Source organism: Camellia sinensis, chromosome 7, assembly GCF_055761805.1.
Source record: "Camellia sinensis isolate YWXY chromosome 7, ASM5576180v1, whole genome shotgun sequence".
NCBI lineage: Eukaryota > Viridiplantae > Streptophyta > Magnoliopsida > Ericales > Theaceae > Camellia > Camellia sinensis.
Window position 1 is genome coordinate 131,638,220 of NC_138967.1, and position 19,724 is coordinate 131,657,943.

At 39.5% G+C, this 19,724-nt stretch overlaps 3 protein-coding genes across 4 annotated transcripts; all 3 read left to right on the forward strand.

The window, feature by feature from the left end:
• Positions 1 to 798: 798 nt before the first annotated feature.
• On the forward strand, positions 799 to 13,164 carry LOC114301479 (NEDD8-activating enzyme E1 regulatory subunit AXR1). 2 transcript variants are annotated; one of them, XM_028246429.2, is made up of 15 exons: positions 799 to 1,005; positions 2,811 to 2,983; positions 3,062 to 3,225; positions 3,873 to 3,983; positions 4,361 to 4,440; positions 4,616 to 4,766; positions 4,846 to 4,939; positions 6,828 to 6,916; positions 9,740 to 9,813; positions 9,938 to 10,100; positions 10,935 to 11,020; positions 11,970 to 12,053; positions 12,140 to 12,320; positions 12,494 to 12,580; positions 12,696 to 13,164. In XM_028246429.2, exons 1-14 carry the CDS (start codon positions 968 to 970, stop codon positions 12,575 to 12,577), a joined length of 1,572 nt encoding a protein of 523 aa, XP_028102230.2. In that variant the 5' UTR covers positions 799 to 967; the 3' UTR covers positions 12,578 to 12,580; positions 12,696 to 13,164. The 2 variants fall into 2 exon arrangements, with proteins under 2 accessions (XP_028102230.2, XP_082735512.1); XM_082879386.1 differs by having other exon boundaries at positions 853 to 1,005; positions 3,118 to 3,225.
• A 3,240-nt stretch (positions 13,165 to 16,404) lies between these two features.
• Positions 16,405 to 17,181, forward strand: LOC145796103 (uncharacterized). The gene has a single exon (XM_082881107.1). The coding sequence runs from the start codon at positions 16,405 to 16,407 to the stop codon at positions 17,179 to 17,181; it is 777 nt and encodes a 258-aa protein (XP_082737233.1).
• Positions 17,182 to 17,271: 90 nt separating this feature from the next.
• Positions 17,272 to 17,973, forward strand: LOC145796104 (uncharacterized). The gene has a single exon (XM_082881108.1). It carries the CDS (start codon positions 17,272 to 17,274, stop codon positions 17,971 to 17,973), a length of 702 nt encoding a protein of 233 aa, XP_082737234.1.
• The last annotated feature ends 1,751 nt before the right edge of the window (positions 17,974 to 19,724 follow it).

Sequence of the window (19,724 nt, forward strand, 5' to 3'; positions counted from 1 at the left end):
AAAAAAATTAAAAATCTCAATTTAGAAAAAAATAAATCCTCAAAAAACTCGTCAATTTGGTAGAGTTTTGGAACTTTAATTCTACCTCTTGGTTTGCATGTGGTATTTGTTTACAATTCTCAAAAATTGATTGCATACACTTTGAAAACACGTCTACCCGATCATCCTCTCAGACGTCTAGTCGGTTGACCAGAACAGTGTTTGTGTTTTTTTTTTTTTTTTGTTGCACCTGTTATTTTTATATTTTAAATAAACAATATTCTGGAATTTTTTTTGAGTTTTGAATATAATTTTGAATTGTATGTTTAGTTATGAGTTGTAAATTTTTAAATTAAATATCATAGGTCACATCACTCAATTCAAAACTCTTTTTAAAATTATTTTCAAAACTCATAACTAAATAAATTTTGGACTTTGCTACAGACCCTCAGTGAGGTGGCAGCATGCTATTCGTCCAAATCACAAAAAAAAAAAAAAAAAAAAAAAAACAGCTCTTTTTTTTTTGACCAATGGGAAGCCTCCGTACATGACCCCCAGTGACCCCCACTGGGGTCTTAGACATTTTTGATAAATTTTATACACTCAAATCATAATTCTAAAACTCACATACTTAACAACAATGATACATCTCTCTAAATCAATAAACTCTAATATCATAGAAAGTCAAAAAACAAAAAAAAATCACAAAACACAAACATCATTATCATAGTAGACTCACACTCCATTAAAGCTAAAGCTCCGAAACAATTTTACAAACTTAAAATATAATTCTATTATCAAATCATAATTCTAAAATCTAATATGGCCTTCAGATCTTGCCCACACATACTCTCTCTCTCCCTCTCTCTAGATAAACAAAGCCACAACACAGCTCACGGTCCTCAATCGCATTCTGCGTAGCTATCAAGCGAACCCAAAAACACACAGCTTACAGTCAAGAAGAACCAACAACAAAAAAAAAAAAACAATGGCGGAACCCAAAACCAAGTACGATCGTCAGCTCAGGTACCCTTGCCCTAACTTTCTCTGATACTCAATACTCTAACTTCTCACTTCTTACGACTTTATTTAGCATTGCTCTTTGTTTGGTTGCCAAGAAAGTAAAATACCCGAAGAAACGATATATATATATATATATATATTTATATCCCGCTATTCTGAGCTTAATATAAATATCTGGTTTAGTTCGAGATTAGTGTTCCAGAGTTGTCTTGAAAACCAGAACTATGTGATGAAATACGATTAGGAAATTCGTTAGCTTCAATATTGATTATTAGGGAGGGCTACAGTATTGTTTCAGTTCACGAGGCTACCCTGCTACTGCTGGGTCCGCAGAGAGGCTGTTTGGATGCTTAAAAAATAGGGAGAAATGGAGGGAGAGGAAGAGTTTTCTCCCAAAAAAAATAGCCTTTTGAAAGCTAGAAACTAATGTGTTTGGGAAGTTGATAAAGAAAGAGGGAATTACATGCTGGTGGGAGAAGGGAGGAAAAAATTACCAACACATGGGGTGCAAGTGAGTCTGTGATGGGGTGCACCTCTCCATGTGTTGGTTATTTTTTCCCCTTCTCCCACCTGCCTGTAATTCCTGTGTTTGGTTGGGGAATTTGACGAGTCATTTGGAAAAGGAAATGAAAATGGAAATATTAAAGTAAAATGAGAATAAAATATACCTTTATTTTACCTAGTTTCACATATCTTTTCCCTCTCTTTTTTCAAATCTCTTCCCAAATCCTTTAACTAAATACAGCGTTAAAAAAATTGTTTTTGCCAGTGAAAAGGTTGATTAGACATTTGACTTTTTTAGTTGACGGCAAACAAAAAGTTAGCTTATATAGCAAGTCCCAAACAAAACCTTAGTTAGTGATCCTGGCTTAGTGAAACCTTTACTTCCGTGATGAACTGTTGGCATCTGTATTACATTTGGTCTATGCGGACCATGGAGAAAGGGGTTCGATGGGAAGAGGAACAATATTTTGAGCAAAATTCTTCTGCTCTCGATCTCATAGACATATAATTTTGTGGAAAGCCATAATGTCATGTTCTTTTTGGGTTGTCTCAGGCCTTGCAGTTGATGTTTATCCCCAAAACATTTATTACACACACGAAGGGGATATTTGGCGAGAAAGGAAATGGAAGGAGTAGTTACCAGTTGTGGGAAGTGGTTTTCGTTTTTGCCCCTCTTGCTCAAATTATATTTATTTATTTTTCTCAAGGGGAGCCTTTTGCTTTTTATTTATCAAAAAAAAAAATTTAACCGAACAAGAGAGGTACCACTATCCTTTCTTTTTTCGTTTGTTTCTCTCTTTCCTATTCCTTTCTTTTCATTTTTCTTATAGTTTGCCACACAGGGAGTGTATATGAAATGGGCCTTGATGGGGATAAAATTGTTGAGAGATTATGTAATGGGTATAAGGTTCTGCCATGCATTTTCCTCTTGTTTGGTTTGTTTCCATTGATATTCATGTCTGTAGTTTGTAGAAGCCTAGTAAAATATGGTCATGTATCAGCAATTGTATCCACAGTTCAGACTTTGAGACACATTTGCTAAAAGTTTTTATAAATAAGACCCAATACCCATTTCTCTTTGCATTTACCTAATTTATATTATTTTAGTACTTTAGTGACTAGTTCTTTAAATTGATCAATCCATAAATTTTGACTTTGTTGACCATCCATTTTTTTTTTTTTTTTTTTTAGTTTTTTCTTAAGTTTCCTACTTTTTATTTTTTATTTTTTTAAAAGAGCTTTTATTGTGAATCATGATAATACTATTTTGAAGAAACAGACGTAAAATTATAATATTTATGCAGGATTTGGGGAGAGCAAGGACAGGCTGCCCTTGGGAAAGCAAGTATATGCTTGCTTAATTGTGGCCCTACTGGTTCTGAAACTTTAAAAAATCTTGTTCTTGGTGGGATTGGAAGTATCACTGTTATTGATGGTTCTAAAGTTGAAGTGGGGGACCTTGGAAATAACTTCATGGGTATGTGCCTTAACTATGGCATTATATTCACTTCTTATATTTTTGTTCTTATGTTTTACTTACTTGTGGTATTGGTAGTGGATGAGTCAAGTGTTGGACAATCAAAGGCAAAATCTGTGTGTGCATTTCTTCAGGAGCTAAATGATGCTGTTAAAGCCAAATTTATAGAAGAGTATCCAGAGGCATTAATTCAGACAAATCCATCTTTCTTTTCTCAGTTTACCTTGGTGGTAGCCACACAGGTGTGGATTTTTGGCATCATATTTTTTTTTTAGTAATTGTGATGCTAAATTGAGAAGTGTTGCTTTGGTTTGGACCCAAAAATTCAAGATTTGATATATATGTTGGGTTTAATGTTCTGTTGTTTCCTTTTAGTTGGTGGTATTGTGATTTTGTTTTATTTTATTTATTTTTATTATCATTAATATTATTTTTTGATCAGCAACAAATGGTATTGTGATTTTATGCTGTGTACATGTTAACATTGCTGTTGATTTAGACCAGTAGGTTGACATTGTACATGCAAAGAGTGTGCACACACACACATGAAACGGAGGAAAACAAAGTGACTCATTGTCCATCCTTGATCTGCTATCTTGACACTGAAATATTATTATTCACTCTTTGATAATGAAAAATAACATATTAGCATGAATAATGATCATAAACGTAACAGTGTGATATAATTCTATATCTGATTGTCCATAAATCTGATTATTTTCTTTTTGGATTTGATACCGATATATAATGGAATAAGTGGTTGTTATTTGGTGCCTTGATGGCTTTCCCGCTCCTTAATACACTGTTTTGTATGATTAGTAATTTGCTTTTTTTTTTTGTTCCTCTCAAATTTTCCTCTTCAATGGGTATGCTCTTATTACACTATCAGCTAGCAGAAGATTCAATGGTGAAGTTGGATAGAATCTGTCGGGAAGCAAATGTCATGTTGGTATTTGCACGCTCCTATGGCCTCACAGGTTTTGTTCGGATCAGTGTGAAGGTAATGGACCTTAAAATGTATGGTTAATTTATATATATATATATATATATTTGGGTTAAATTTATTAACTTGGCATTTTGGAAAAGTTAGTATTAGGATGGTAGTGGCTACAATATAAAAATCGGAGGCATAGCAAGGATGAATACATTATCAAATTTTAATATTTTTGTTTTAATTTTTGAACAATCACAGATTTCTTGTGGGCTTGTTATTTTAGAAATTTCTTTGCTCTTCCCACAAGGGTGAGGTTGGATGTCAATCAAGATTGTTTGAATTGAAAGAAACACCAAAGTAGAAATTAAGTTTAGAAGAAAATACCAGACTTGTACTTTCTGCAGAGCTGGGGGTGGTAATTCTACTTTGCATCTTTGAGGCAGGAACATACTGTGATTGAGTCAAAGCCTGATCATTTTCTGGATGATCTCCGACTAAATTGCCCATGGCCTGAGTTGAGGAGGTATGGGTCTCAAAACTTGTTTTTTTCATTTGTTTGGTTGACTGTTGTGAGTTGTTTATTTTGGCGCATTAATTGTTAGTCTGTATATGCTAATGGCATTTAATTTTTTGTTCTCCTCGTACCTAAACAGCTTACATCTTGAGTGAGATGCTGATTGCATGTTTATCAATGATAGCTTTGCAGAAACAATTGATCTGGACGTGCCTGATCCTGTTGTCCATAAACACATACCATATGTTGTTATTCTTGTCAAGATGGCAGAAGAGTGGGCCAAAACTCATGGTGGAAGCCTTCCATCAACCAGGGAAGAGAAAAAAGATTTCAAGGTTTGCACATTTAGTCCCACATTTCATCTTACTCATGCAGCATACTAAGGTGGCTTGGTTGGCATGCTGAACATGTTAGGATCTAATTAGAGCGAGGATGAGGGCAATGGATGAAGACAATTTTAAAGAAGCGATTGAGGCCTCATTCAAAGTGTTTGCTCCTCGAGGAATTGGTAAGTTCACAAAGCATTATTACCAGTTTTGAGAAGGATAAAATTTCAAAAGGAGTTTGTTGTGTTGTTAAATTGATCAGGTCAGGACTTGGGATAGATATAGACTTAAAATTGAATGCTGTAAACTGTAAATGCAGTTGTATTGAAGGGTTTAAAACCTTTTCACTGAAGATGAAATGCATAGGACCCTTGTTGACATGCATGAGCTTGTCGTCCACCCATCGGTGCTAAGCTCAATGGGCTGCTTTAATCAATCTGCTGGCATTATGATGGCCCATGCCAATAAGGTTCATGAAAGAACGTGCACCTGTAATGTAACCAATATCATGAGTTTGTTTGTTCCAACAGAAATGTCTAAACTTCAAACAGCTTTGCTTGGGAAGTTTCAACAACGGAATAGAGATATAATATCGAAGTGATCAACTAATGAATAAGGATCAGAATCTGAACATTTCTGTCCAACCTCTTTAGCTAAAAAATGATTTCAAAAAATGGCCTGATGTGAATACATATTGATTGATGCAAAAATTTACTGGAGTCATGAAAGTTTAGTATGGAGCGGATACATTTCAGAATCAGTCTTGTTGGTATAACATCAATTGATGCCTTTTAGTATTGGTCAATATTAGTGGTCATAGTATATTACTTTTTGATTCTCATAGTCTCATTCCCTAATTCTATTGGTTGTTAAAGAACTGCTCCTGTTTCATAGGTGGTGTCTCATATTTCATAGCTGTTGTCAAAACTTGGAGGAAGATGGAGGTTTTTTTTTGGCATAGATTAATGTTGTAAGGTTTAGTGGAAGAATTATATCAAACAACATCATAGCAACACAAGTCTCGAAACAAACCTATACTCACTTGAGTTGAGCTGGTTTGTTCACTCAGCACATCACTTGTGATGCCACCTGGTCACTAACCAAGCTGCAACTTGCTGGTAAGGAATATTGTCTGATTTATTTGAGTGATAAAAGAGTGAAGAAATTCACGCATAGTGGTTGAGGCATGGTGCAGATAAGTGTGCCAAACTCTTCCATGTGAACCTATTGTGTTGTTTCTATAGACAAGCAGTCCTTTCAGAACAGAATCCAGTATTAAGAAAATAAGCTGCGTGACGCTGCTTTGCACTCACAAGGGGACAGTCTGGTGCATTTAATGTTGTAGAATCCTTATTTAATTGGGGAAACTGTCACTTGGCCAAGTTCTGAAACTTAACAGATTGTGGGCAGTATAAAAATTGGATTTTTTTTAAAATAAAATATGAATGGACTTAATTTTTACAGTCATATTGGTAAGGAATTGTGTTTAGATTCTACCTTTAGTATTTTCTTACATTTTTTCTCATGGTTGTTCATCAAACATTTTTCAATGATGGTTTGTTCAGCTGATTTAGTAAATCTATACCTCCGATAAGTGACCCTCAACCTTTACAGTGTGCATGATTGATTCGAGGTTCCAAAGATGCATGAACTTAATCAAGTTCTTTCTTCTCTTTAAATTCCATGGTACTTACGGGTTTATCAGATTCTCAAGAACTTTGAGTATTGGAATTTCAATCACGATTGAAAATTTTGGTTGATTGCAATTTGAGACCCTGAGTGCATTCGAAGTATGCAGTCTGCATCTTTTTATGTGCGTGTGTATTTGCGTTGATTTAGAAATGATAGGGTGATGTGAATTTTTGTTGCCTAGTTTCTAGTTTAATTTTTTTTTTTATTAGAAACATTATTAGAATTAAGCCCCTGATGGTCTAGGTGCAGAATTCTCAATTTTTTTAGTTGGTAATTATGGCATATGGAGCTTCCATTCTACTGTAAATTGTAATTGACTGTGAATTATACCTGTAACACATAATTAGATTATTAATTTTCTTATGTTTTCCATCACAGGTTCAAATCTACAACGGATAATCAATGATAGTTGTGCTGATATTGATTCTAATATGTCTGATTTTTGGGTGATGGTGGCAGCTCTAAAGGTATTACCTCAAAATTTTCTCCAATAGTAAAATTAGCAGTAAAAAGCACGTACTTTTAGGATTTTGATAATTTGTGCTATTATCTTTACTGAGTTTAAATTGATTTTAACAATGAATTCATTTGTTAATATATAAAAAGGAATTCTCAGCTACTGATGTATGCTTATATTTATCACACTGATGCTTTGAAATTAGTTCCTAGGGGTTATTACACTTTGCGCCCAAAACACATAAGCCCTTGTGGTTCAAAAGTGAACAAATGATGCCATGAAGGTTGAACTGAAGTAAAAAATGGATGGAAATTGGTAGAATTCACGGCACATGTACACACGGTAATTGGATTAGGTGAGACAGTAGTAAAAAGACAAATTCTCCTTTATTTTGTCTAAAGAACAAAGAAACTCACCAGTTTCACCCATTTTTCTTTCTATACTTCTGTCCAGCTCCTCCCTTGTATTTGTCCCTTCCCCTTCAACTCACCCGACCCCACAACCTCCTTTCGCCCCCTACTGCACCATACTAACTCCACTCATCCAATTTTTCTGGTTGTCCCTCCTCCTTTGCAGCTCATGCTTACCTCCTCTGCAGCCAACCCCTTCTATCTTTCCCTAGGAAATACAGGTGTGGATATGGATGTGGGTATGAATATGCCATTACCGCAAAACCTAAAAGAAGTATAGAACATAACATGAATTTCTGAAGTTTAAAGGATGTGGGATACCTATTAAAACCTTAGTTGCACGAAGCGGGAGCGGGAGCGGGGGCGGGAGCGGGGGCAGGAGTGGGAGCGGGAGCGGGGAAGCGTGAGCTGATAGAAGTTTCTTAGGTTGGGAGCGCCTCGGGAAGTGGTAATATATATATATATATATATTTAGTAGTTATTTCTAAAATATATTTATTATATAAAGGTGAGTTAAATAGTTATTTTTAAATATATTTATTATTTTTATCTTAGGTATTATTTTTATAGATAATATTTTTAATTTATTTATATATATTTTTTAATTTTTAATTGATATATATTATAAATAAAAATCAGTAAAATAATAAAATATGTTAAAAAACAGTAAAATAATAAAATAATGATTTATTTTATAAATCTTATTTTTTTTTTATTATATTTGATTTAATTAGATTTATTATTTTATTATATAACAAATTATATTATTTATATAACAAATTATATTATTTATTATATTTATTATATATTAGAAACGAGAGGGGGGAAGACAGAAACACAACTCGACAAGAGAGAGAGAGAGAGAGAGAGAGAGAGAGAAGAAGAAGAAGAAGCAGATCGAAGGCGATGGCCATGGTGATCGAAGGCGAGAGCGAAGAGGAGTAGATCGCGAGCAAATCGCGAGGCGAGAGCACTACATACTGGAGTCGAAGGTTTGTCTTCTCACTCTCTTCCTTCACACTCTCTCTCCTCTGTCTCTCTCTCCTAGGGTTTTTGTTCTTCACCAACGATCCCATCTTGGCCAGGATCGCGTTTCTCTCTCGATGGAAACGCGATTCCTACACGTTTCTTAGAAAGAAACGTGGAATCGCGTTTCTTAGGAAGATTCGTCACCTGGTAGGATGATTCCTGCGACTAAGATTAAAACCTACATTGTTTTCTTTTGTCATTATATCATGTTATTTTGTTCAAATTTGTAACGTGTTTCGTGTGTAATTAATTGATGGACACGTGTGTCCCTCAAGTGTTTGAAGTGTATCTGAGTCTAAAAAAGTAAAAAAGTGTCAAGTGTTTGAAGTGTATCTGAGTATTTTTAGAAAATTTTTTTCAAAATCACTCTGTGTCTTACACATCAATCAATCACTTTTTATCTCTTATCTTTCATTCTCAATCACTTTTTCTCTCACACACATCTACTCAACTACAATAAAATATTAAATCATCCCAAACTCCAAAACTCCAAAACTATTTTCAAAATATACAACCAAACAAACCAAAAAAAATTCTAAACTTTTTCCCCAAATTTTTTTTTGAAAATTTATCTCAAAACACAAACCAAACACCCCTAGTATTTTTAGGACATTTGTTAGTTTTTGGATTTGTTTACAATTTATTTATTTTATCGTTTTTTAAATCCTTATTAGCTATGCTAGGCATATATTATGGAGATGGTTTAACAAAAACACTTATGTTTTGAATGAATGAATATTGATTGAGAATATTTTCACAGACCATAGTTGTGATTCTTGTTTACTGGTTCTACACTAGTTGAAGTGGGCAATCAGCTATTTATCAAAAAAAAAAAAGTGGGCAATCAGCCATATTGATGATTGCATATTAGTTGAAGTTGCCTTCCCTTTTGAGCTTATTTATATATCATTATAAGGAGATCTATCATTTTATTTAATTTTTGATGGATATGTTATATGATCAAGATCTAATTGTGTTTTTTTTGGTAAAGCTCTCATCTCCATCTTACACTCAGTCTCTGTTTCGCTCACCCTGTGTCTTTCCTGTTTATTTGTTTTTGTTATCGTGCTGTGATTGTCTTCCTTGACTGGACAAGCAATTAAGCACCTGGAGCCTAATGATCTTGCGATGATATACAGATGTCAATTAAAAAATATTCAGCATATACCAAAATCAATATTTGTTATGCTTGTAGAGACTTACCAAAAAAAAAAAAAAATGCCTTGTAGAGAAAAGTAATCATCCACAGATTAGTTTTACATTTGGATGGATCAAGATTAATTCACTGTGAGTGTTTTCTTAACACTTGCATTCATTGGGAGTTAAATAAAAAAAAAAAAAATCACTCGCATTCATTAAATACAACAAAATTACTTTCTTTCCCTGCATTGCAGGAGTTCATTGCTAATGAAGGAGCGGGGGAGGCACCTCTTGAGGGACCAATACCGGATATGACATCTTCTACTGAGTTAGTGACTTATATTTCTTTCCAAGGCCATCCTGTTGGTTTTTAACATTTTTTTTCTTTTTCTTCTTTTAAAGATAGAATATTTGATTTGGTGAAATTTGAGGGATGTTTTACTCCTTTGCAGGTTGTATGTAAACTTGCAGAAGATTTACCAAGCCAAGGCCGAGGCTGATTTTTTTGTTATTGAGCAACGTGTCCGGAATATTCTAAAGAAAATTGGTAGAGATCCAGATAGTATCTCAAAGACGATGATAAAAAGCTTCTGTAAAAATGCCAGGAAGCTCACAGTAAGTGTGTGCAGTTACTACATTTTTTATGAAACCAATTATATGTCCCCTTTTTTATATAGCAAACTAAATTTTGATGTTATCACAATTCCAAACAAATTTGATCATATGCTAAGTTCTAAACAAAATGATTGATGTACCCTTCCCTGAAGAGACTGTTTAATGTTCAAGCTTAAGGTCTAATTATATCTTGTTAGGTACTATGGGCAACTCGCCTTTCACTTTATCCTATCTTCATATTAATACTCTAGTCATAGCTTTGTAATCAGATTTATTCCTGATTTAACGAAATTATTTCTGTATTTTTTACTAGCATTGTTATTGTTAGCTGTTGGCTATCTAATTTTTAGCATTGAAGTTTTTGAGTTCAAGAAACTAAGGCCTCGTTTGGGAACATGCTTTTTTAGTAACTTTTTTGGCTTTTTAGCTAAAATGTGATGTAAAAAAAACTAGTATGTTTGGGATGACTTTTTGGCTTTTTACGAAAAGATGTGCAAAAAGTAGAGAGAAAATAGAATCTTTGTTTTTTTGGTATGAGTTATTGGCTTTTTGATTTTTTTAATAACTTTTTGACTTTTTAGCTAAACCGGTCGCTTCCCAAACAAGGCCTTAGGTAGTCCTTATGATAGAGGTCCTCCATATATTTAGAATATCTTGGCATAAAAAAAGCAGTTATTCAACAGGGACACCTTCAACTAACCCTGCATGTACTGGGGTACATGCATCCAGCAGCTCATATCTTCTAATAGATTTTGTAGGCATAAATTGCATACATCGTCCTCCATATATTGAGTAGGAAGCTTTCAACTAGTCATAATCAATTCTATTTTTTAGGTATGCAGGTATCGTCTCCTCGAGGATGAATTCAACTCTCCAGTCCAACCAGAGTTGCAGAAGTATCTAACAGATGAAGACTACAGGTATATGGCCACATCTTTGCTTGGCTATAGTAATCATTCATCAATAAAATGTGCTACAGATTTGAGTTTGTGATGTTTATTTGAACCGCAATTGTGGTCTCATGTGTAGACTTTGAGATTTAGAAAGCTTCCTGGCATGTGAAACTGTTAGCCATTATGCTCAAAGAAGCTGTCTAAATGACATAACCAAAGTTATTCACATTACATTGTTTATTAAATATGGATAGATGGAAAACAAAGCAAAGAACCCCTGGAAGTTGATCTCTTCTGGTTTCTGAGAATGGAACAGTTAGAGAGAGAGGAACCATTGAATTATTGGACTGATCTTCTTTGGTCACAATCATAAGGCCTCTCTCATACTTACAGAAGCTAATGGCTATGTGAAATGAGAAGGCCATATTTGTGGTAATTCCCCTTGGCAAGTAAGTACATAGGTTATAAAACTTGATATTTTTGGTTTTGTGATAATTTATTCAGTCAGATGCAGTGGCAGACCCAGGTTTGATAAAGTCTTCAGAATTCATGTAATCTATACAATGTGGACTGAAATTGATAAATTTAAACATAAGCACATGCAGACTGACATTAAAAATAAAATAAAATAAAATAAAAACGATATAAATCTAAGAATGAACATTAACATGTGCAGATTGCTCTTGCATGTTTTTCTCTCTTATGTCAGTATTCATACTCTCATAGCTTTGGTTGATTATTCCTGGTTTTGGTTTAAAATGTCTAGCTTGCAAGTTGGATTTTCAATAAACTCTTCAAATCTGAGAAGCTTGTTTTTATAACTTCAGTAACTGCTGTCGCTTGTAAACTACTGGAATTTAAATTTTCAAATGAAGCCAACATGAAAATTTTTAAAACTGAACGTGCTTTGCCTTGCTTATCCCTGACAGTTCTGTGAGAGGCCACTATCTTCAGTTTTCTGCTTTATCTTTTGCAGTATCGCTGTGGGGTTTTATATTCTGCTTCGATCTGTGGACCGGTTTGCTGCAAACTATAACAGTTTCCCTGGCCAGTTCAATGGGTAACACCCAATACCAGTACCAACTGCCATATTTGTTTCTTTCAAAATCTATTCTGCTTTACTCATAACTGGACTAATATCTGCAGAGAGACAGATGACGACATATCTCGATTGAAAACCACGGCTGTTGGCCTACTTAGTGACTTGGGTTGCAATGGCTCAACCTTGACAGAGGACCTCATCAATGAGATGTGCCGATATGGTGCTGCAGAGCTCCATGCAGTTGCTGCCTTCATTGGGGGAATTGCATCGCAGGAAATTATCAAGGTTTGTAAAACTCTGTTAATTTTCATTTGCGAAATTGTCATTCTTGTGGTTCAATCATCGTTTGCAGTTTGTGATGTATGTCCTTTTTCTTATTTCATTAACTTTGATGGCCAAAATTTCTTTACCAGAAGTTAGACTTTGATGTCTAAGTTCTCTTGTTGTTTTCATTATAGCTGATTACCAGGCAATTTGTTCCAATGTCTGGAACTTTCGTCTTCAATGGGATTGACCACAAGTCTCAGTTGTTGTCATTATAGCAGGTATTGAAGCTAGAAGTGCTTTACAAGCAATGGGTTTTTTTGTATCCCCCTTTCAGCGTTACAACTCGGTCATAAAACCCAACTGACGGATCTTTGCTTTTGGTGTGATTCACAGATTCAACATTCGGGAAAATGATCTTCTGTCAGTAAAAGCCATTGAATTTCCATGAGATATGACTGGTGTCATATTTTTCTTGATTGAGAGGCAAGGCAGGTTATGAGCTGCTGTGGAAGTGTGCTTGTAACTATTTCATTGATTAGTAAATGAAAAAGAGTTTGGGAAAAACTAAAGAGAAGACGAGGAACATATCATCTTGGTCCAGATCAAATTTTTTTTTTCCCTTGAGTCTCTATAGAAAGAGTGTAACGGAAAGGATGGGAGTGATTTGATGTTTGTTTTATCGAATAGGATAGTGAAATGATAGTTTAAACGTCAGATCATCATTTGCAGCTTCTTGGGTTTGGACCTCTTGGCGTAAGCTTTTTTTGTCATAAATGCTACTGTTACACACTGGGTTTGTAATTGGTTTGAATTTTAAAGCAATGTTAGTAAAGTGTGGAAAACCAAGAATTTACCATCGCAATTGCTCTGATTTTGCAGCTCAATTCAAATTTTAGTTTGAGAGGTGCCAAAAAAAAAAAAAAAACATTTGCCAATCACAATTGCTCTGATTTGCCACTCAGATTGCCTATATGATTTTATTGGTAAAATTGGTTATTGGCTTCTTAACAAATATTCTCAATGCTCTGTTTATTAGAAACTTGGGAGCCAATCTGTTGATCTGAGCTTGAGTTCATGGTAAAATGGCTGGTTTAAATTTATGATTCTCTCTCCCCCCCCCCCCCCCCCCCCCCAATAATGGAGAGAGCAGGAAATTAACAACTTGCATCAATAGTTTGAGCTGTATCTCTGCATAATGGAGAGTTGATGAGAACTAGTCGTGACTTTAATGTTGTGTTTGGTTGGGAGATTTAAGGAGGGATTTGGAAAGGGAAATGGAAAAAGAATGTGAAATGTGAATAAAATATATTTATATTTCATCTAGTTTAACACACTTTTTTCTTTTTTCTTTTCAAATCTCTTCTCAAATCCCTCAACCAAATACAGCGTAAGTGAATATGCAACAATCATTCTAGGATTTTCAAAGTAATGTTTGCATCATTGCGTCTCAACTCTTTGCTTAATCCTTCTTATCGTACAGTTGAGACCCAAGCCACTGGAATTTACTTGCAGGGATAGATGCAAGGGGTTGTTTGGGATATCCTAAATAACTGCACTTTTTGATTTTTTAGACTAAAAAGTTGAGGAGAAAAATATGGTTGTTTGGGTTAATTTTTTTACTTTTTATAAAAAAATGTGTATTAAAAAATTGTATAAATTAGTGTGTAGGGAAAAATTAGGATTGGAAGTTGTGCAGTCATACTTTTTAACTTTTGGTGAATAATGATAACTTTTTGACTTTTTGGGCACATGCCAAACTTGGCCTAAATTGGGGGGAGTGAATGTATATACGAAAAAAAAAATTGTACATTAAAGTCCATAAAAGAACTAATATTTTTCCAAAAATGAAAAATAAGAATTTATACTATTACAGTTTAAAAAAATGTGTGATCACCCCTCAACAATAAGAAAACAACACACAAAAAAGACAACAAAAGAGGAGGAATAACCTAAAACAACTAAGAAACTAGAAAAGATAGAAAACATCATCAGCAAGGACAACAATGATCTGAACTTATCGGAAACTTTTCATAGCATTCTTTCAGTTGAAACTCATAAACAACAATGATTCATCCCCCCTTTTTCCCTCACCCCCTTTGACCCCCTCTCTCTCTCATTGGTTACATTTTCTTTTTCTTTTTCTTTTTTTTCCTGCTCCTTCAATCCCCACCCGCCACGTGGCAAAGGGGGTGAGGGGGTGACCCCCAAAAGGGGGTCCCAAGCATTATTCACTCATAAATAGGCACTTTCTTTCACTACATATTTCCAAGGAATATCCAATCAATAAGTGCACCCTCTTCTATTCCTGAGAGGGGAGTTTTGGACCGGACTGTACGGCCGAGCTACGGTAACGCAGGTTGGTCAGATCTCACGGCGCCGAGCTGTGTTCTCGGTTGGCGCGGCCCCCGGCTTGTCATGTTCCGAGGGAACCGGCCGATCAGGCATGGATAGGGGTCTGGCCGAGCAATGACCTAGAGGGCATTCGGCTGGACGCGAGATGACGTGAAGCAACCGAGCTAAGGGCAGCCCGGGCCAGACTGAAAACAGGCGAGGGCCGGCGCGCCCTACCGGTCAGCCGTGGTGGCTGGACTGCATATGATTTAGGATGAAGGAAGAGCGGGGAAGGGCCGGCACGCTTCATGACCGGTCAGCCAGGATGGACCGGTCACGCGCAGCTCGGTTATAAGAATCCGACTTTCGCTTGTTCCCAAGGGATAGGTCGGCAAGATACAGCTCAGTTGTATGGCTTGTGATGGAAATTCTTCTTAAGAGATAGACCGGTCGTGATACTCCGGTTAAGCATGCCACATGGGCCAATGGCGTGAGGGAGAGGAAATCTGCTCCAGGCATGCATCAATACCCTTTGGCGGTTCTGCATGTACTGGTTGGAGGACTAGGCCTTTACACGCGTAAGGTGGTGAGAGGCGAGCACTGCCACTTGTCCAGGAAAGGACAGAAGAGGTAGTGCGCGCACAATCCTGAGGCTGCATGGCCAGCCTAGAAATAGGAAGGGAAGATGAACGTTAGAGGTAAGCAATTTGCACTATCTGAAACATTCTCTCTCTCTCTCTAGCCTCATTCTTCCTCAAGTGATCTGACTTGATCGTTGGAGGGTCTATTCGGCACACCACCGCCGGGCAGCTCACCGTTCTCTGTGTTGTCAGGTTAGACGCCGTCACGTGAAGCTTGAACTCCAAGGAGTACGGGAAGCAGAGGAGATTTCGCCCCCGTACAATTGGCGTCGTCTGTGGGAAGCTTGAACTCCAAAGAGTACGGGAAGCAAAGGAGATTTCGCCTCCGTACAATTGGCGCCGTCTGTGGGAAGTTCTTTGATACTCCACTATCCGTCGTCGATGGCGTCACACCAGAGTTTGTCCGGCGGAGAGAAGGCCCCCCGAATGTTCCAGCCATGGCGGGCCTAGAAACTTCTTCGCGAGGCGCGCGAGACAAACGCGGAAGGAGTACTGATCGCTCAAAGAGTCCAGAGGGTCGACGGCGGCGGGGGGAGTCTCGTGCGCAGCACAAACTCAAAGACCAAGACGCCCTCATTCGCAGGATGGCGGCAGAGATAGAGATGCTGAAACGTCAGATTAAGGGGAAGGGTGTTGCTGGAGAGGGCAACCTCAGTAAGCGCACCCCGTCCCCCCGTTCTAGCAGTCACCACCAGGAGAGGACCCACTCTCTCTCCATCACCAGGAACTATGGGGTTGGAGATTCTGACCGAAGGGAGGGCAGATCCCTCACTCGAGACAGCACATACCATCTCTCGCGCCATTCTCCGACGTCAGGATACTCTTTCTCCACCCGTTCCAAAGACCTGAGGGATGTATTGGAGGAGAGGGCGCGCCGTCGAGAGGCTCAGAGAGTGCCGGCGTGGCAGAGGTTGAGCGCCCCAGTTCACTGTAGCGAAGAAGTGGCAATGCCGGCGCCCAGAGTGATGGCCCATGCGCCAGTGGACAAAGAGCTGGCGAGACTTACAGCCACGCCGTTGTCTTCGGAGATCGGGAGTACACTACTCCCTGCCAGATTCCACCAGCCTAAGTTCACCTTGTACGACGGCAAAACGGATCCGTACATGCACGTGAGCCATTACCGGCAAGTAATGGCTGGCCATCGGCGCAATGACGCCTTGATGTGCCTCATATTCCCATCAAGCTTGGGAGAACTGGGCCTGAAGTGGTTCGAAAGGCTTCCAGAAGGGAGTATAGAGGGGTGGCAGCAACTAGCGGAAACCTTCGTCACCAGATTCAAAACTAACACTCGAACGCCGAAGGAGGTCGATCATCTTCTGGGCGTCAAGATGGAGTCAGGGGGATCATTGAAGGCATACAATGCGAAGTACTGGGAAACCTACAACGAAATCCTCGACTGCCCTACCAATCTGGCGATCACTCAATACAAGCGGGGTCTCCCAGTCGGGCATAGGCTGCGGGATTCGCTCACAATGCACCATGCCACAACCATGGAGTCCTTGATGCAGCGGATCAATGAGCACATTTGTGGAGAGGATGATGCCGCCTCTGCGACCGAGAAGGTTAATCCGGCCGCAACGGACAGAAGGGTAGCAGGGAAAGTTCACTCGGTCGGGCAGGAGGATAACCGCCCAAGCGACCGGCCAAGAGATCAACGACGTGGCCCAAACTGCGATGACAGAAACAAGGGTCGCAGAAACGACCGAGCTGATGCTCCCCGTGATGCAACGGAGGATGCTAAGAGAAAATTGAAGGCGCGGACTAGAATCACCACGGTTTTTAAAATCCCTATCTACCACATCTTGAGTGAGATCAGAGGCGAGCCTTTTGTTCGCTGGCCGGCCAAGTTGGGGAATGCACAGAGAGGCTTCAACTCAAGGTATCGCTGCACTTTCCATGAGGAATGAGGACACCGAACGGAGGACTGCTTGCCGCTCAAACAACATTTGGAAGAGCTAGTGGCCGCGGGACATCTTGACCAATACATAGATGGGGGTATGAAAGTCGCGCCATTGGAGCAAACCGAGCCAAACGGCCTGGCCACCCTAGAGGCAGCACCCCAAGGCGTAATCAACGTCATCCATGGCATCGTTGAACCAGCAAGGGTCTGCGAGCTCAGAGGGATAATTAAGAAAGCCGAGCACATGAGGGAAGTGCTCTCCGTTCGGCCCGCTATAAAGAAAGGGAAGACCGAGGAGAAGGACATTCTTACCTTTTCGAGCAGGGACTTGGAGTGGATCCAGATGCCCCACAATGATGCCCTAGTGGTAACTCTTCGCGTCAAAGGCTTTGATATCAAGAGGATCTTGATCGACCAGGGAAGTTCAGTTGAAATTATGTACTATGACGCGTTCAAACAAATGAAGTTGGAGGACAAGGACTTGGCCCCTGCGACGTCCCCTTTGGTTGGCTTCAACTCTCAGCCAGAGTGGCCGGTAGGGAAGATGATACTGCCGGTCAAAGCGGGTTCAGTAACAAAGCAAGTAGAGTTCTGGGTGCTCAAAGTCCCATCCACCTACAACTTAATTTTAGGCAGGGGCTGGTTGCACGCCATGCAAGCAATAGCGTCGACTTACCATCAGGTCTTGCATTTCCCGGCGCCAAACGGACAAATAGAGGAAGTTTGGGGAGACCAGGTGATGGCGAAACAATGCTTCGTTGCGGTAAATGGCAGCCGAGCAGTTAAAGGATTTGTTTAAATGATTGAGGGACCCGAGGGAAAAGAGGTCCTTGACGACGTAGGAAGAAAGGCCGAGGAAAAATCGGTCGAGGATTTGGTGGAAGTACGCGTCGGCGAGAACGACCCAACTAAGTTCTTCCTCTTGGGATCATCTTTGTCAAGCGCCGAGCGGTTGGATTATGTCAACTTCTTGGTCTCCAACATGGAGGCTTTTGCGTGGACGCCTTACGATATGCCTGGCGTCGACCCTAACTTCATTTGCCATCAGATGAACGTCTTCCCAAACGCGCGGCCGATCATTCAGAGGACTCGCCGCTCGGCTCTGCACCATGCCGAGGTAGTGGCAGAGGAGGTCAAAAATCTGTTGGAAGCGGGAGCGATAGAAGAAGTGCAATACCCTCGTTGGATATCCAACACGGTGGTAGTCCCGAAAAAGAATGGCAAATGGCGAGTCTGCGTTGACTATAAGACAGTTAACCGTGCATGCCCAAATGATAGCTTCCCCTTCCCTCAAATTGACCAGCTAGTGGACTTGACCGCTGGCCATCAGAGGTTTAGCTTCCTGGATGCATATCGCGGCTACCACCAGATAGCCATGTATAAACCGGACCAAGAGATCACGTCGTTAACTACTCCTAGAGGCCTGTATTATTATAAAGTCATGCCGTTTGGACTGAAGAACGCTGGGGCAACTTTTCAGAGAATGGTGACAAAGATGTTCGCTCCTCTTTTGGACCGAACAATGGAGGCCTACATCGACGATATGGTGGTAAAGAGCAAGGAGAAGTCTCAACACCTCACCGACCTAGCAGAAATGTTTGCCATACTTAACCGCCACAAACTTCGTTTGAATGCCTCCAAGTGCGCCTTCGGAGTCGGCACCGGGAAGTTTCTGGGGTTTTTGGTCACAAACTGAGGGATTGAAGCTGACCCATCACAGATCAAGGCTATACAAGAGCTAGAGCGCCCAAACTCCACGAAGGACGTGCAACATCTTGTCGGGATGGCAGCCGCACTGAACAGATTCATCAGCCGGTCTTCAGATCGTTGCAGGCCCTTCTTTAAAACTTTGAAGGCCAAATTCTTTTGGGATGACGAATGTGACCGTGCACTGGCAGACTTAAAAATATACCTTTCCTCAGCCCCTATCTTAGTCACACCTCGACCGGGCGAAGAATTGTATCTCTACTTGGCTGTCTCTCGACATGCTGTGAGGGCCGTCCTAGTCCGCGCTGAAGGCATCCAACACTTGCCAATCTTCTATGTGAGCAAGACTTTGCTCCTGGCTGAGACGAGGTATCTTCCACTAGAAAAATTAGCGCTGGCCCTGATTATGACATCAAGAAAGCTGGCACACTATTTTCATGCCCATACAATAGTTGTGTTAACCGAGTTCCCACTTAAGGTGCTTTTTGAAAAGGCAGACTTCACCGGAAGAATTTTGAAATGGGCAGTGGAATTGGGGCAATACGATATCAAGTTTCGCTGCGCACCGCAGTCAAGGCTCAAGCTCTTGCAGACTTTGTGGCGGAATTCGCCCCTGGAACGCATCCAGTTTGCCCGGTTGATTTGGCTGGTGCGGATTTAGCACAGCCCGCGGTTCTGGCGATAGAAACGAGTGTTGGCTCAAAAGCGGGAGAAGGCCGAAGAACGACTACACTAGAGGAGCCGGGTGACTTCTTGGAAGACGTGCTCAATCAAGGCAAGGAAAGCGACCAGAATGAACCGATCAGAGACTTGGAATTGAGAAGCTCCCAGAACCCCTCTGAT

What these genes read in the sequence shown, in the direction of transcription:
- LOC145796103 (XM_082881107.1), top strand. Translation starts at nt 16,405, where the DNA reads ATGGCTGGCCATCGGCGCAATGACGCCTTGATGTGCCTCATATTCCCA.
- LOC114301479 (XM_028246429.2), top strand. Translation starts at nt 968, where the DNA reads ATGGCGGAACCCAAAACCAAGTACGATCGTCAGCTCAG. An exon ending in CCTTGGAAATAACTTCATGG is followed by an intron (nt 2,984 to 3,061) that starts GTATGTGCCTTA and finishes TGGTATTGGTAG; the next exon opens with TGGATGAGTCAAGTGTTGGA. An exon ending in GATATGACATCTTCTACTGA is followed by an intron (nt 9,814 to 9,937) that starts GTTAGTGACTTA and finishes ACTCCTTTGCAG; the next exon opens with GTTGTATGTAAACTTGCAGA.
- LOC145796104 (XM_082881108.1), top strand. Translation starts at nt 17,272, where the DNA reads ATGAAAGTCGCGCCATTGGAGCAAACCGAGCCAAACGGCCTGGCCACC.